Raw genomic sequence first — 16,215 nt, 5'->3', positions numbered from 1 at the left:
ACACTGCGACGACTTGTCCGCGATCAGATCAGCGCTCGGCTCGCGCCCTGTGCGCTGTGCTCACCGATCAGCAGGGCGGGCGCGGCGCAGGCACCGGCGCGAGCTTGGGCCGCTTGGCAATGGTAGCAGTACCCACGTCAGATGCAGCGTAGCGTGAGCACCAGCAACGCCAGCCAACGCCATACGCCGCCTTCAACGCCTCTTCTGGCACCAGCCAGAGCACACCTCCTTTGACATCCTTTGGCCGCTTGGCGCCGCCGCCGCCGCCTCCTTTGGGCACACAGCCACCAGCACCGCAGAGAGAGAGTCGATCGATCGCAGCAGGCAGTTGTATTAGTATTGTCCGCGGCTAGGAGCCACACCCGGCGGCTACGTGGCCGGAGTTGTTGGCGCTCTATCGCCGCGGTCCGGCGGCCTTGGAATATGCAGAGCAGCGCACACTGGCTCGCGTCATGTCATGCAGAGCGATGGCCGTCACTCACTCCCTGCCAGTGTCACGGAAGCCTTCCTACGCCGCGGCCTGAGCATGCATTACCATGCGCCATGCCCGAGCGTCAGCCAGCAATAGCCAGACGACCGACCCGACGGAGTAAGCACAACGACGTAGGTACAGGTACACTGTTGTTGTCGTCGTCGTCCTTGTCGTTGTGAGGCACGGCGAGCGCGGCGCACGCGCACAGACACGTCGTGACCTTCGCGGGTGGGCGGGCGCGCGACGCTCGAGGCGGGCGAGGGAGGGGATACAACACTGTACACCTTGTCGCCTTTTCATTTTCATTGTCGCCGTGTGTGTGTGTGTGTGTGTGTGTGCATGCACACATGCACATTGGGCTGATCTGCGCTGTGTGCATGCTTGCTTGCACGCATGCAACATGTCGTTGTTGTTCCCACTCTGCACCTCTGGCCGATGCATTGTCTCGCTAGCGCGTACAACAGTCCACCTTGTCCACTCCGAGGTCGTTCCGATTGTGGAGACCCCAGGTCATTCAGGGTGTCAAAAGTTGAACAGTTTCGATGGCCAGCAGCAGCTTTGAGCCGCTGGGCGCAGTGACCCCGTCCAGCCAGCCAGCACGCCTCCTACACCCATCACACCGACGACACACCCATTCTTCTCTGATATCGATACGCAGAGACACCGCGGCCTTGTTCCCTCCAAAGCCCAAGGCAAGCCCGCCCCCCACCACCCCCGTCGTCATCATATAAAAACACAGCGTGCTCTCCGTTGCCCCCCCGACACACTCTTGCTACACCCCCCTCCCTCCCTCCCTCCCCCCTTCACCTCCCTACCTCGCTAGAGTTCCTACCAAAATTTAGACCCGTGACACCTACCACCTACCTACAACACCTACACCTTCCGACACTCTGCTCCAACTGGCCCGTCGACAATTTCCCTCACCCACTCACCCACCCCACCGTAACTCGTCGTCGTCCTCGTCTACTCGTCGTCTCCCGGGTCGTGGTCTCGAGCCCTTCGCTTCAAGCCCACAACCCACCACCACCACCACCAAAACTTTATCGTCGACACACACACACACACACACGCACACAGATCAGCGACGCGACACACACCACCACCACCACCCTCCTCCCTCCCTCCTACACACACGCCTCTCTCTACACACCCACCCTACCCCACCACCACCCAACCGCAGCCATGTCCCTCCTCCCTGCGTTTGACGACGACGGCACGGGCCTGTTTGACGCGACCGCGTCGTGGGTCTCGTCCAACACTGCTAAAGCCTCGGCCAACCCAAAGTTTGTCGCGGAAGACTTCAACTTTGACTTTGCAACCTTTGCTAGTGCTCCCTCTTCCAACACTCAGCACCATTTCACTGGCGACGACTCGATCGAGGCTCTCTTCGACTTCAAGTTTCCCTCGCCATCACTGCCTGCCCCAGTCGCCTTTGACACTGGTCTTGCAACTCTGGCCCCTATTCCTACGGCGGCCCAGCACCACCCGCTGCAGCCTCAGCCTCAGCCGCAGCCTTCGTCATCGGCCCAGCTCATGCCCGCGGCTAGTGCCGACGCCAACGCCCTCCAGCTTCAGGTCACCCCAGAGCAGACGTTCACCCCTACTGGCTCGCCTCACACCGCGAGTGCAGGCTACGCATCACCCTCGGGCTTCCAGTACTCTCCTACCCCTGGTCTCACCATGTGCCCGACCGTGACGAGCACTCCGGCCCCTCGCTCAACCTCGCGTTGCAGCTCGCGCTCGTCCTTTTCTCACTCGGCTGATGTCGCTGCTGCCGAGCGTGCAAGGCTATCGACCACGTCTGCTGTTACTGTTGCCGCTGCCCACTACAACAACAACAGCAGCAGCCCCCTCCCCAAAGTGAAGAAAGTCCATCTCTGCCCCTATGACGGTTGTGCTCGTGCTACCCGCACCTTCCGCTCCAATGCCGACCTGCAGCGACACATCAGGTCCCACCGTGGTGAGCGTCCCTACGCGTGCCCTGCGCCAAACTGCGGCAAGGCGTACGGCCAGCAGAACAAGATGGTCAACCACGTCCGTCAGCAGCACCCCGCGCTCCTCTCCGTCATCGAAGTCGGCCGTTCCCGCTCCGCTCGCCGTCCCGGCGTCGCGACCGCCGCCGCCGCTGCCGCCGCCGCACTTGCTGCTTCGTCGGGTTCTCTCTACCCTGGCATGGCTGGCATGATGACCCCAGGCCTCTCGGTCGGTCCTTCTGCTGCGTCCTCGGTCGCTGCCTCTCCGGTCCAGACTCCAGGCCCGGGCCCAGCACCGACCATGTCCACCCTCTCCGCCCACCGTCACGCACCCTACCACCACCACCAGCCTGCCCACCACGCTCTCCAGCTCGCTGCCCAGATGACCACCCCAGACCGTCGTGCCACTGCCCAGCCCGTTGCCACTGGTCCGCTCTTCTGCGCCGTCCGTCCGCAGCACCAGCACCAGGGCGGTCGCTGGTTGTCTTAGGCGAGAGGAGGCAACGAACCTCAGTCAGTCACCTTCGGCGCCGCTGCACAAGCCGCCTGCAACCAACCCACCCCACCCACACCCCCAACACATTCACCACAACCCACTATAGATCCCTAGATCACCCAAGACCCAACCAACAACCCAAGAACACATCAGCATGCCCGCATTCACATCCCTGCATGTCAAGAAGCAAAGAGGCGAGAGAGACAAGAAGTAGCACAAGGCGCAAGCGCACACCGCCAGCGCACACAAGCAGCACGGGTCGACGCAAGTCGTCGTCCCACTTACGAACCCAAACCAAACCAACCCAAAAAAACCCAACCCACGGACCATCGAGAAAACGACTCACCCATCTGCATTTTCCACACACTGTCCATTTCCACCACCACCTCCCTCCCATCCTCATCCTCTTGTCGAGACCACCCACCCATCCCACATGCCCATATCATAGCACTGTCGTAGCTGTAAGCGGTAGTGCATCATGCATATTCTTCTTACGCGACGAGGGTGTGTCAGGGGGAGATCGACCATGTTAACGCCGACAAACCCCATTCCCATAACAACCGACTCGTATCACTTACTGCGTTGCGTCGACACTGAGAACACAACAAGCGGCCTTTGCACACTGCCGCACACCGCTCGGCCCCTCGTCAATAACTAGGCGACGAACCACGGCCGACTCTTGGCCCGCGCGCGCGCTCGCGCCTCTTGTAGTTTCTCACGCACCATCGGCGGCCAACGGCAAAGGCCAAGGACCCAAGCCTTGGCCTTTGCAAGCGGCTGATTCCGCGGAACGCTCATCCTTTCAATTCCCACAAATGTCACGATCGCTGATCTCGATTGGGTGGAGTGGAGGAGGCGCCGGCAACCACAGGTCGGGCAGAAAATAGCCGGAAAACACACGAAAAATCACGGGAAAACCGCCATGGCTGAACAAATGAATAACATGCGCTTCTCACTACCTCGATCTACGCCTACAGGAGCGTCTTGAAGCGCTCGATACCAAGACGGAGGGCCTCGATCTCTGACTCGAGCTTCTCGATCTGAACAAGTCAGCATGCTGCTGCCACACCCTTGGCCGCCTGAACCCACCTTCTCCGCGTTTTGCGCCCGGACCTCCTCGCGGACAGCAGTCTCGTAGTTGGACTGCTGAGTGAGCTTGAGGATCTTTTCGCGGCCCTGCTCGGCAAAGGCCTGCTTCTTCTCAAGCTTGGAGACCTCGGCAGCGGCGTCGACCTTGCCCTGGACGGGGATGTGGACGTTGACGTCGGCAGTGACAGTCTCGGTACCGCATCCGTGGGGGACCTCCGAGTCCTCGGTGACAAACAATGCCTGGCCGGCACCCTTTGTCAACGCGACGATGATGGGCGCCTGAGTCTTGAACATCTCCTTCTGCTCAGGCTTCTTAGCCTGGACGATGACTGTTACGTAAGTTAGCATTGCCACATACAGTTGCGCCACATCGTCATTACCCACCAGTGATCTTGTCCTCAAGGGTCTTGCCGTTTGTGGGAAGGTTGTAGAGACCAGTGACCGAACGAGCGGCACGGATGACCTCGTTGACGAGGTCAAAGTCAGCCTCAGCCTCGGGGAAGTTGTACTCGGCAACCTCCTCAGGGAACGAAGCGACCATGATGGAGGGCGTGTCGTCGCCGGCACGGCGGGGCAGACGCTGCCACATGTCCTCTGTGACGTAGGGCATGAAGGGGTGGAGGAGCTTGAGACCGTTCTCAACGGCAGTGTAGAGGGTGTTCTGGGCCGAGATCTTCTCAGGGGTGTCCTCGTTGGCCTCGAAGAGGGGCTTGGTGGCCTCAATGAAGACGTCACAGAGGTCGTTGAGGAAGAATCGGTAGGCGTAGTTGGTGGCGTCCGAGAAGTCACGGTTCTCAAGAGCCTTGTTGACGTTGACGGTCGCAGTGTTGAGGCGCTGCAGGAGCCACTTCTCAGCAATGCTCTCCTTGCCAGTAGGCTTGTGCGAGGGGTTGGGGGTGAAGGTGCTCTTGAGGCGCTTGCCCTCGAGGTCAACGAGGCCGAGACGGAAGAGGGCAAACTTGGTGGCGTTCCAGAGCTTGTTGCAGAACTTGCGGTAGCCCTCAACACGGCCAATCTCAAGGTTGATATCACGACCACCCGAGGTGTAGTTGCAGAGGGTGAAGCGGAGGGCGTCGGTACCACACTGAGGAATACCCTTGGGGAAGAGCTTCTTCTGTCCGTCCTCGGCCTTCTGAATCTCCTTCTCGGGCAGGTTTCCGAGACGGAGGTCGGCGTGCAGCTTCTGCAGGGTCTGGCCGGTGATGACATCAAGAGGGTCGATGACGTTGCCAGTCGACTTGGACATCTTGCGTCCCCAGGCGTCACGGACCATGGGGTGGCAGTAGACCTCCTTGAAGGGCATCTGGCCAGTGAGCTGGTTGCCGAAGAAGGCCATGCGGGCGACCCAGAAGAAGAGAATGTCCCATCCGGTCTCGAGGATGGAGTTGGGGTAGAAGTGCTTCAGGTCGTCAGTCTGGTTAGGCCAGCCCATGGTGGAGAAGGGCCAGAGACCAGACGAGAACCAGGTGTCGAGAACGTCCTCGTCCTGCTCAAGAGTGTACTTGCGGCCGTTGGCGCGCTTCTCAGCCTCAACCTGGGCCTCCTCGAGGTTCTTGGCGACAATCCAGTTCTTCTCGTCGGCAGTCTGTGGGTTAGCATACCGCAAAAATGTTTTCAACTCACGTCGGCAAACTCGCCGTCAAACTTCTGGATGTAGGCAGGGCAGCGGTGGCCCCACCAGAGCTGACGCGAGATACACCAGTCCTGCATGTTCTCCATCCAGCGGGTCCAGTCGTTGGCGATCGACTTGGGCTTGATCTCGAGCTCGCCGGCGGCGGTGCGCTTGAGGACCTCCTCGGCCATGGGCTTGCAGCTGATCCACCACTGGGGCTTCATGATCGACTCGACAACGTCGCCGGAACGCGAGCAGATGGGGATCTGCATCTCGTTGTCGGCCTGGCCGACGTAGAGACCCTTCTTCTTGAGCTCCTCGATGACGGCGTTACGGACGTGGAAGCGCTTCATGCCCTGGAAGGGAGCAGCGTTCTCGTTGTAGGTACCGTCGTCGTTCATGAGCGAGATGAACTCGAGGTTGTTGCGCTGGGCACACTCAAAGTCATTGGGGTCGTGCGCAGGGGTGATCTTGACGGCACCGGTACCAAACTCGGGGTCGACGGTGATGCCGTCGGTAACGATGGGGATACGGCGGCCGTTGAAGGGGTGAATGACAAACTTGCCGTGGAGGTGCTTGTACCTCTCGTCGTCGGGGTGGACAGCGACGGCGGTATCACCGAGCATGGTCTCGGGACGGGTAGTAGCGACAACGATGAACTCGTCCGAGTTCTCAATGGGGTACTTGAACGAGGTGATGACACCGAATTCGAACTTCTCCTTGATGTCGTAGCCCTTGACGTTGAGCAGAGTACGGCCGGTGAGGGCCTTCTGGTCGACCTCGAGGTTGGAGAGCGACGTGTTCAGGTAGCAACACCAGTTGACGAGACGGTTGGCACGGTACAGGAGGCCCTTCTTGTGCATGTCAACAAACGCCTCGATGACGGCGGCGCTGAGGTTGTCGTCCATGGTGAAGGCGACACGGGTGAAGTCGAACGAGCCACCGAGGCGGCGCATCTGGCCGGTAATGTTGGCCTGGTACCTAAACAAAAGTCAGTCACGAGTAGTTTGCCCCCCCCCGCGAAACACGCACTGGTCCTTCCACTCCCAAACCTTCTCGAGGAACTTTTCGCGGCCGTAGTAGTGCCTTGTGTGGCCCTCGTTCTTGACGAGACGCGCCTCGACAACAGCCTGGGTAGCGATACCAGCGTGGTCGTAGCCGGGGACGAAGAGGGTCGAGTAACCCTGCATGCGCTTCCTGTCACCGTCAGCACCTTGCTTTACCGCGCTGGGACCCACCATCGGATAAGAGCGTCCTGGATAGAGACGGTCAGAGCGTGACCGATGTGAAGGTTGCCGGTAACATTAGGAGGGGGGAAGGCCATCGAGAACGTTCCCTTGTCGAGCGGTGTGCCGTCGGCCTTGAAGCGAGGCTGGAAGAAGCCCTCCTTCTCCCACCAGTCGTAGTGAGCGGCCTCGACCTTGATCGGGTCGTAGCCGCCGGCGGGGAGGTCTCCGGAGACGTCTGCCACACGTGTAAGCTCATTCAACCTCAACGTCCTGCACTCCTACTCACCCTTCTTCTCGCCCTTGGGAGTAGGGTTGACCCACTCCTCGGCGGGGGCAGCCTCGACGACCTTCTTCTCCTTCTTCTCCTTCTTGGCGCCGCCGGCAGCGGGGACCGGCTGGGCGGGTCCCTTTGCGGCCTGCTTTGCGAGCTTCTCGGCGAGCTTGGCGGCCTTCTTGGCTGCGTGGGTCAGCTTGGGCTCATGGCCAGCTCGTCGCTCGGTGCCACTCACCGCCCTTCTTTGACGTGATCTCGCCCTCGGCGGGGGTGCCGGCCTCGGTGGAGGCAGGGGTCGAGGCGGGGGAAGCCGCGGCGGGCGCGGCGGCGGCGGGCTTGACCTCCTCAGCGGACATGGTGGTGATTGCGGAGTGGTGGAGTAGGCGGGTGGTGGCTAGGAGTTGTGGCGGGCGATGCCTGCTGATTGACAGTGGAGTGTGGGGGAAGCAAGTGGTTGTGGTTGAAGATGTGGTGATGGACTTAACCAGCTGTTGTTGAGTGGCGAATGCAATGTGACGTAGCATGCACTACCTTGTCGAGATGTCGAGGCTGGCCGTAACGAGACCGAGCCAGCTGATTATGGATAACTCGAGAGAGAGTGATACTTGTTGTTCAAGATCCGAGTCGGCTCGCGGCTGCTTTGAAGTTGCCTCTGCTCGCTCGACTCCGCGTCACGGCGACTCGAAAATGCAGCAGCAGCAAGCACTAGGCGCCGCCCAGCAATCTCGAAATGTGGCTTATCAATCAATTTATCCACGTGGCAAATTACGTGGATAAGTGCCTTCCACCTGAAACGCGTGCGCACACCGATCGTCGTTGGCCGATGGTGACGACGGCCGGGTCGAGCGACAGTGGCTGCTGCTGCTGCGGTGGGCGGTGGACGGGACTGACAACGACCACGACGGCGACGGCGGCAGTGACATTGACAATAGATACTTCTACTCCTCACTCTTATCTCCGTGACCCCTTGCCAAACCGCACAAAACTCGTCATCGCAAGCCTCGAGCCCCACAGAGGGACAAGCAGAGATGATCTCGGTAAGCTGCCCACAGCTTGGCATCAGCTTACCCAAAGGCATTCTTCATCTTCAACCAGAAGGGCGAGGTGCGTGCTGCGTCAACACGCCAACATGACACCAACTAACTCCCCCCAGGTCCTCATCTCGCGACTGTTCCGGGCCGACGTCAAGTACGTTCTCATGCCCTGGCGGGGATGGGTGCCCGACGCCGCGTGCTGACAACAACGCCCAGGCGCTCTATCTCAGACGTGTTCCGCATCCAGGTCGTGTCTAACGCCGACGTGCGCTCGCCCATTATCACGCTCGGCTCAACGTCGTTCTTCCATGTGCGCATCAACAATGTGTTCGTCGTCGCCGTGACCAAGTGAGCTAGGCGGTTCCGAGCAAAGAGCTTACCCCAGGTGCAACGCGTCCGCGGCTCTCGTGTTCGAGTTCCTGTACCGATTCATCACCATCTCGCGCTCGTACTTTGGTAAACTGGACGAGGAGAGCGTCAAGAACAACTTTGTGCTGATCTACGAATTGCTCGATGGTGCGTGCGGCTGGAGGCACTCGGGGCCGGCAGCTGACGCACTCCAGAGATCATGGACTTTGGATACCCCCAGAACTCGGAGATTGACACGCTCAAGATGTACATTGCGACCGAGGGCATTAAGTCGGAGATGGCGGTGGTGCGTAGAGCGTGCAGTGTATGTGGCATTGGCTAACATCTCCTCAGCGCGAGGACTCGTCCAAGATTACGATCCAGGCGACTGGTGCGACGTCTTGGCGCCGCGCAGACGTCAAGTACCGCAAGAACGAGGCTTTCGTCGACGTTATCGAGACGGTCAACATGCTCATGAGCAAGGACGGTGAGTGGAGGCCTCAGGAACAGCCACTCACACCCAGGTGCTGTGCTCCGTGCCGACGTCGACGGCCAGATCCTCATGAGAGCATACCTCAGCGGCATGCCCGAGTGCAAGTTTGGCCTGAACGACAAGCTCGTGCTCGACGCCAAGCGCGGCGACTCGACGACCAAGTCGGACAGCGCGGTCGAGCTCGACGACTGCCAGTTCCACCAGTGTGTGCGACTCGGCAAGTTTGACTCGGACAGGTCCATTAGCTTCATTCCCCCCGATGGCGAGTTCGAGTTGATGCGGTAAGCCTTGTGGCATGTTGACTAACCAAACTCACTCCGCTCCCAGTTACCGCTCTACAACCAACATCAACCTGCCGTTCCGACTCCAGACGCACGTCACCGACCCCACAAAGTCGCGCGTCGAGTACACGATCCACCTGCGCGCAAGTTTCGACTCGAAGCTCAACGCCAACAATGTCGTCGTGCGCATCCCCACGCCTCTCAACACGACCAAGGTCGAGGCCAAGGTCGCGGTCGGCAAGGCAAAATACCAGCCCGCCGACAACTTTATCGTGTGGAAGATCCCCAGGATACAGGGCCAGCAGGAGTGTACCCTCACGGCCGAGGCCGACCTGGCCATGACGACGCACCGCCAGCCGTGGTCGCGTCCCCCTATTGAGGTCGACTTTTCCGTCGTCATGTTCACGGCGTCTGGCCTGCTCGTGCGCTTCCTCAAGGTGTTTGAGAAGAGCGGATACCAGAGTGTCAAGTGGGTGCGATACCTTTCCAAGGCGAATGGCACGTACCAAATTAGGGTGAGTGGAGCCACCGGCCACCGGCCGGTGGCGTTCTCGGGCGAAGCAACCCACTAACCCCCGCAGTTCTAGTCTTTGCATGTATGTATGCTACGAATGTTACGTCTTTATCGTCGACGAGTGGTTGTAGGGTGCACAGTGAATGGCGCCGGCAGGCGAGGTGGTGTGGTGGTGGTGTGGGGTGGGTGGTATGGCTACATGTCTACTGGTCGGTACGCGAGCCCGAGCCCGAGGCCACAGGCTCGTCGTCAGCGGGGGCAAGCAGGCCCTCCTCCTCGCCCTCCTGGCGGGCAGCGACGCGGCGGCGCTTGTGGAGCTCCCAGCCGCGCTTGGACTTGTGTCCGAAGAGGTCGGTGCGGCCCTCCTTCCACTTGAGCCGCACGAGCGTCGCGATAATGATGATCCAGTAGACCTGGTATGTGCCGACGGTCCACACGGTGCCGATGTTGTTCCACCCGCACAGGCTCTGCGCGAGCTGCCACCAGCCAGAGTAGCCCTCGTGCCCGACCTCGGGGTTGCCCCAGGTCAGCTTCCAGATGTTGCCTGCGACGCGGTACGAGCCTGGGCCGTCGCCGCTCTCTGCCGCGTCGGCGCCGACACCGTTGATAAAGTACTGCCGTTCGAGCGAGTACGCCGAGCGCGACGCGAGGCCAGCACCGACGATGAACAGGATGAGCGTCGACACGGTCGTGAAGCGCTGCAGCGTCATGCCCTCGCTCTTCGAGAAGAGCGTGTATGCGAGCGCGCCGCCGATCGCGAAGCCAGCCAGCGCGCCGAAGAAGATGGCCTTGGGCTTGTCCGTGACGCCGATACCGCCGAGGAAGACGACGCCCTCCAGCCCCTCACGCAGGACAGTGATGAAGGGCAGGCCGAAGAGGATCCAGCCGCGCGCCGCGCGCGCGCGGATACGCCGCCGGTGGTGCTTGGCGCTGTGGTGGTGGTCGCCTACGCCGGCCTCGTTCTCCACCGCGGCGAGCAGCTTGAGACGCCACTTTGTGCGCGCGTGCGGGAGGCGGAGGAACGCAATGCCCATGACGAGGATGATGAGCGCCGCGATGCCGCAGAAGATGCCCTCCCACAGGTTCTCGGCGTCCTGCCACAGGTCGTGGGCGAAGGTGTAGAACTGGGGGAGGGGTCAGCGTGACAAGCAAGCGGGCAAACGCCGCTACTCACCACATAGAGGAAGATACCACCCAGCACCGACGCGGCCGCGAGGCCGAGCAGCGCGCCGCTCCACACCTGGAGGGTGAGGGTGCGCACGAGCTTTGCCCGGTCGAAGCGGTGCGCATGCGCGGGGTGGTGTTCGTCGTCGTCGTTGCCGTCGTCGCTGATGCTCAGGCGGTCCGACTCGAACGTGCGCGCCGAGAGCGTGGGCGAGAGGAGCTCGGGCGGGATCCGCGGCGCGCGCTCCGAGTCGCGCCGGGCGCGGTCAAAGGTGGAGTAGGCGGCGGGTTCGTCGTCCCCCGCAGCAGCAGGCGGGACGAGGAGCGTGCGGCTCCCGCTCGCCAGCTCGCTGGGCCGGTGGGGGATCAGCTGCTCGATGAAGCCTAGGAGCACGGCGACTGGGTGCGTTAGCAGCCGAAGGCAAAGAAGACGGCGGACGACGCACTGATGATGCCGGCTTCGAGCGTCTCGCGAAGCGCGATGAACGTCGCGACGACCTGTTGGAGCGTCAGCCGAGTGGCTGGCGGCGCAGCACACGTACCGAGAAGTAATCTGTGAACGCCATGGTGGTGTAGCCGTGACCGGCAAGCAAGGGTGGTTGGGGAGAAGTCAAGTCGGCTGCCTGGTTGGGGTTACTCGCTACTGCGCTGAGGCATTTCCGTTGTGGAGGAGGCAACGTCGAGTGTCGCCGATGTCGGTTTTTGCCGCTACGCACTACTTACTGCAGCAGCGCAAATCGGACCCGATTAGAAAAGTGCGTGGGTAATCAGATTTGATTTCGGAAAAATATGCCGGTGTCAGCTCAGTCACGGCGCATGACTGGCATGGGGGCGAGAGCGCTACAACAAACAGCTCGGTATGCAAGCCGAGCGAGGGTGCACACTGCCCGCTGCCTGCCCGCCGCACGCTGCACGTTGCACCGCGCAGCTCGCGCCAAGTCCCGGCACTGCAGCTGTAGCATCCTTGGCCTTGGCGCGGACAGCCGCCGCGGCGCTGCGACGGCGAGCAACGGCGCAGGTTCGAACCGCAGCGTGACGCAACGTTGCACAGTTATGGCCTCCCCATCCCAGCGAGCACTGGGGTGAGGGAGCGTGGTTGGATGCAGGCGGGTTCACCTTGACCACCGAGTGGTTGTTTATCTTCTTGCCACTGGGCGCGCGGATTCCGCCGCTTGTCATGGTTGACTGGACTTTTGTGTCGGCCAGTTCCGACCGGTAGCAGCGCGTGTGACAGCGACCAGAATATAAAGCCTTTGACGTCGTTCGGCCGACGACGACCAACGACAAGACTCGAACAGCGCAAAAGTAGCGCGCGGCCAAGCAAGCAAGCACCCTCGCTCGCGGCATACACACCCCATATCACATCACCTCGGCTTCCTCGGCGCGGCGGCAGAAGGCAACCAGCCCTGAGAGCGCCTCGATAACCTCGGACCAGAATGGCAACCACCACGGCCACCAGCAACGACGCCTGGCTCGCCGGCACGTGTCTCTGCGGCGCGCTCGCCGTCAGCGTCCGCCAGCCGCGCGTGATGAAGATGTGCCGTGCGTGGGGGTGATGGCGGGGCTGACGGGGCAGACTGCATGGACTGCAGGAAGTTTACCGGGACGAAGTGAGCGACCGAGCGAGGGAGCGAGCGCAGCGAGCGCAGCGAGGCCTGTCCCTCAGCTCCGCCAGCTCGACTCGGCGGTCGCTAACGCCCGCCGCAGCGCCGCATACATCCTCCAGATGGACCGCGCCGACGTCCGACTCACCGCAGGCAGCCCGAAGCAGTTCTGGACGACGGCGGACAATGGCAAGCGGTACTGCCGCGGCTTTTGTGCAGAGTGCGGGAGGTGAGCGAGCGCGTGGGTCGGCGGCGACTGACGCCGCACAGCTCGGTGATTGACGAGAGCCCGCACTATGAGGGCGTGTACTGGGTGCACATTGGTGCGTTGTGAGGCCGGGATACCACGCCGCGCGGGTACATGCTCGGCGACTCGTGCCACGCCACGCCGCTCCAGGCGCATGTCCGCGAGCCCCTCGTCTCCGTGGTCCCCCGTCGCCACTGACGCTCTCGCTCACACGCCCAGGCCTCTTCCCCGCGCACACCATCCCCCCACCCGTCGAAGAAAGCTTCTGGACCAACGCCGAGAGCTGGGAGGTGCTGCATGCCGGCGTGCGCGTGCTGGACCGGCAGGAGGGGCAGGACGATGTGTAGGTGCGTGGCTTTTGTGGACACAACATGGACATGTGCGACATGTACTGCTATCTGCGCCGAACGGGAGGCAACTACGGCCAGGACTCAAGGCTGAGATGCCCTGCGGCATGGTCATGTGCTGCTACAAGGGTGCATCGTGGTGGCCGGCTTCTGGTGCTCCGACGCTGGATGGGCAGGCTAAAACTATGCAAGGGTACAACAGTCACAAGTGCTCAGTCGCCCGTGCGCGCCTCCTTGTGCGGCGGTGAGTCATCCTGGACAGGCGAGGACAACTTGCGCTTCATCGGCGATGGTGACGGTGACGGCGACGGTGACTGCGACGGTGTCGGCGCCGGGGACAGCGTTGGGCTTGGCGTCGGCGTGCGCTCCGGCCACTCCGCCACGCGCCGCACCAGCGCGAGCCGCTTCCCCATTACGCGCCGATAATGCGCCATCGCGAGGGCCCGCGACGGCGCGCCGTCGATCCACGTGCGCGTGGCGCCGTGATACCCGCGCAGCAGACGCACGGTGGGCTCGTTGTGCTCGTCGATGAACGGCAGGATGAAGAGGTGCCATGTGAATGTCGTTTCGCCCGTCATCTTGTCGACCTGCGCGGCGTCAGTGCGGCCTGCTGCTCACGCACGCACCTTGGGGAAGAACGCCGCGTCGTACGCCTCGTACATCCGCCTCAAGGGCACCCATAGCCTGATTCCCGCTCTGCTCGAGTTCGGGTGGGTAGGCCACTCGTGCCGCGCGGCGAGCTCGTAGCCCTGCGCCTGCGTGAGCTGAGCCCAACCACGCGCCGGGGCCAGCTCACCTCCGTGTCGTCCTTGCGCACGAGCCGCGCCGCGTCAACAAAGTTGCGTACCCCCGACACGACGCACGCGCCGTCGCGGGTGCGTACCCTGCTCTCGAAGCTCGCGTCGGTCTGTCGCCGTCAGCGGGGGCTAGGGGGGGGAAGAGGGCTCACCGTCGCGTCCCAGGACTTCTCGTATCCCAGCGTGTCGGTGCTCGGTCCGATCGGGAAGGAGGGGATGACCGGCCCGCTAGTCGCGACTGGGGGTGTCAGCTTGACGCCGCGGCTGGCAGGTACGTAGTGAGGCAAACGGCAAGCGGCATCACCTACCCAACCACAACACCACAAACTCGCCCGCCACGACCCCCTCGTCGACATTCAACAACCCCCCGTCCGCATCTTTCCAGAGCAACACCCCCTCCCCCTCCCCCTCGCCTTCACGGCCCCCGGTGTCGTCGACAAGGATCGGCTCCAACGCCTCTCCGAGCAGCCGCCAAGTGGACAGGCCTGCGCCGAGCGCAAACTCGAGTGGCACGGCCACGATCGCCACCCCGTCGCGGTTGGAGAGGACGATGTGCGCCCCTGGCCAGCTGTGCACTGCGCGGTCGGCGTGCACTTGCTCATATGGCGCGCTGGGTGGCGGGGAGGCCATCGTGGGTGTGTGGGTGGTGGTGAGTGGGCAGATGTCTCGCGAGGCCCGGTTGTAGGTGTCGCTGCATGCTGGTGGTGGCAGTTTGCGGCCACCTCGACCTTTTGTCTCACTTGTGACATCACTGTTCTACGTTGTGGCCGTTTTGGCCGCCTTGAGACTTTCTTTAGTACTGAAGCTTCAGGCCTTCAGGGATGAGAGATGCAGAGATGCTAGAGATGCTAGAGATGAGTGAGATGCCACGCGAGCACAGCGAGACACCATGACACCAGCCAGGACCGCTTGGCTCAAACTCACCCACCGTCCCTCGCACGGCGGGAAGCCGGCAAACCCTAATTACTACACGTCCCTGCACGTGTCGCGGCGGCGCGGGAGAGGGCGCGGGCCAGACTTCAGTAGAGAGCACATTAGGACGCCGGCATTGATTCAAGAACATGGTGGTGTGTGCTGCTGGCCCGCTGGCAGGCACTGCGCGGATGCTGCAATGGTGGAATCGCCGTGCCGTGGTAGATGCAACACGTCCCCCAACTTTATGCAACTCGACGTTGATACTGTTCAGCTTGTCCCAGTCACCACATTCGCCTGCTTCGACGACCTCGACGCCCGCGTACGCCCGCCCACACGCCTCCACCTGCACCTCCTCCTGCTGACGCGCGCGCCGATCACCACCACCACCCTGGCACTGCACGTCCCAAACGCACCAACAACACACCACCACCACCACCACCACCACACCCCCCACCACAATGCCAGCTGACAACATCCTCCCGACGCACCACCGTCCCGCGAGCCCCAAGCGCTCCAAGGCGGGCAGCAGGGAACACTTGCCGTCGAGCATTGCGAGTAATGGGTACCGGGATGACGGCGACGTTGCCGGGGTGAGTTGCGCGGCGCGGGGTTGCCTCGCGCGCTGGACGTCGCTCACTCGCTGACGCTCACCTAGTCACTCTCGGAGAAGGGCCACACCGACGCCGAGCTGCCCAAGGCCAAGAAGCCCACCATGCGCGCCGCGACCATCAGTGGGTGCTGCTCTGGGCAACTGACTGACCCACCCAGTCCCCATCTGGATCGCGCTCTCGTCCGCCGTCATCATCTACAACAAGTACCTGTACTCGAACCTCAACTTTCCTTATGTGAGTGGGCGTGTGGGCGTGTGTGTGTGGGCGGGGCGTCGAGCGAGACCCAGCTGACCTCACAGCCCATCTTCATGTACGTGTGCCTGACCGAGGTGGCTCTACTGACCGCAGCACGTCGTTCCATCTCGGCTGTGCGGTGAGTCGAGTCTTTCCCTCTTGTCCGTCGCGTCCACTGACACCCCCAGGCCCTCGGCACGCGCGTGCTCCGCGCGACGACGCACCTGATGGACGGCCTCGACCGCATCCCCATGACTGTGGGTGTACGCCTGTTCCCTACCCACTGACACCCCAGCGCGAGATCTACATCAAGAGCATCCTGCCCATCGGCGTCCTCTTCTCCGGCTCGCTCATCCTCAGCAACTCGGCCTACCTGACCCTCTCGGTGTCCTTTATCCAGATGCTCAAGGCCTTCACCCCCGTCGCGATCGTGCTCACGAGCGCCATCTTCCGCATCCAGCCGCTCAACCACAAGCTGCTC

The 16,215-nt window shown here is 62.2% G+C and overlaps 5 protein-coding genes across 5 annotated transcripts; 2 read left to right on the top strand and 3 right to left on the bottom strand.

The window, feature by feature from the left end:
• Positions 1-1,654: 1,654 nt before the first annotated feature.
• Znf143 (Zinc finger protein) lies at positions 1,655-2,935 on the top strand (the record flags this gene model as incomplete). The annotated part of the gene is made up of 1 exon (XM_062771145.1): positions 1,655-2,935. One exon carries the CDS (start codon positions 1,655-1,657, stop codon positions 2,933-2,935), a length of 1,281 nt encoding a protein of 426 aa, XP_062627129.1.
• A 927-nt stretch (positions 2,936-3,862) lies between these two features.
• VAS1 (Valine--tRNA ligase, mitochondrial) lies at positions 3,863-7,746 on the bottom strand. Its single transcript, XM_062771144.1, has 8 exons — positions 7,381-7,746; positions 7,158-7,328; positions 6,881-7,106; positions 6,675-6,839; positions 5,654-6,623; positions 4,415-5,615; positions 4,031-4,359; positions 3,863-3,981 (listed from the first exon to the last, which is right to left on the bottom strand). Exons 1-8 carry the CDS (start codon positions 7,667-7,669, stop codon positions 3,913-3,915), a joined length of 3,420 nt encoding a protein of 1,139 aa, XP_062627128.1. The 5' UTR covers positions 7,670-7,746; the 3' UTR covers positions 3,863-3,912.
• Positions 7,747-8,086: 340 nt separating this feature from the next.
• Positions 8,087-9,888, top strand: apm2 (AP-2 complex subunit mu; the record flags this gene model as incomplete). Its single annotated transcript, XM_062771143.1, has 10 exons — positions 8,087-8,182; positions 8,220-8,249; positions 8,299-8,333; positions 8,396-8,527; positions 8,565-8,695; positions 8,743-8,834; positions 8,882-9,014; positions 9,052-9,301; positions 9,348-9,816; positions 9,883-9,888. The coding sequence occupies exons 1-10, from the start codon at positions 8,174-8,176 to the stop codon at positions 9,886-9,888; spliced, it is 1,287 nt and encodes a 428-aa protein (XP_062627127.1). The 5' UTR covers positions 8,087-8,173.
• A 130-nt stretch (positions 9,889-10,018) lies between these two features.
• On the bottom strand, positions 10,019-11,545 carry FTH1 (Iron transporter FTH1; the record flags this gene model as incomplete). The annotated part of the gene is made up of 4 exons (XM_062771142.1): positions 10,019-10,939; positions 10,990-11,378; positions 11,426-11,477; positions 11,522-11,545. The coding sequence occupies 4 exons, from the start codon at positions 11,543-11,545 to the stop codon at positions 10,019-10,021; spliced, it is 1,386 nt and encodes a 461-aa protein (XP_062627126.1).
• Positions 11,546-13,389: 1,844 nt separating this feature from the next.
• On the bottom strand, positions 13,390-14,604 carry LOC62_03G004622 (uncharacterized protein; the record flags this gene model as incomplete). The annotated part of the gene is made up of 5 exons (XM_062771141.1): positions 13,390-13,764; positions 13,804-13,926; positions 13,974-14,084; positions 14,127-14,212; positions 14,283-14,604. The coding sequence occupies 5 exons, from the start codon at positions 14,602-14,604 to the stop codon at positions 13,390-13,392; spliced, it is 1,017 nt and encodes a 338-aa protein (XP_062627125.1).
• Positions 14,605-16,215: the final 1,611 nt, after the last annotated feature.

Source organism: Vanrija pseudolonga, chromosome 3 (assembly GCF_020906515.1).
Source record: "Vanrija pseudolonga chromosome 3, complete sequence".
NCBI lineage: Eukaryota > Fungi > Basidiomycota > Tremellomycetes > Trichosporonales > Trichosporonaceae > Vanrija > Vanrija pseudolonga.
The sequence above is the reverse complement of the archived record's forward strand: the minus strand, read 5'-3'. Positions and strand labels throughout refer to the sequence as shown.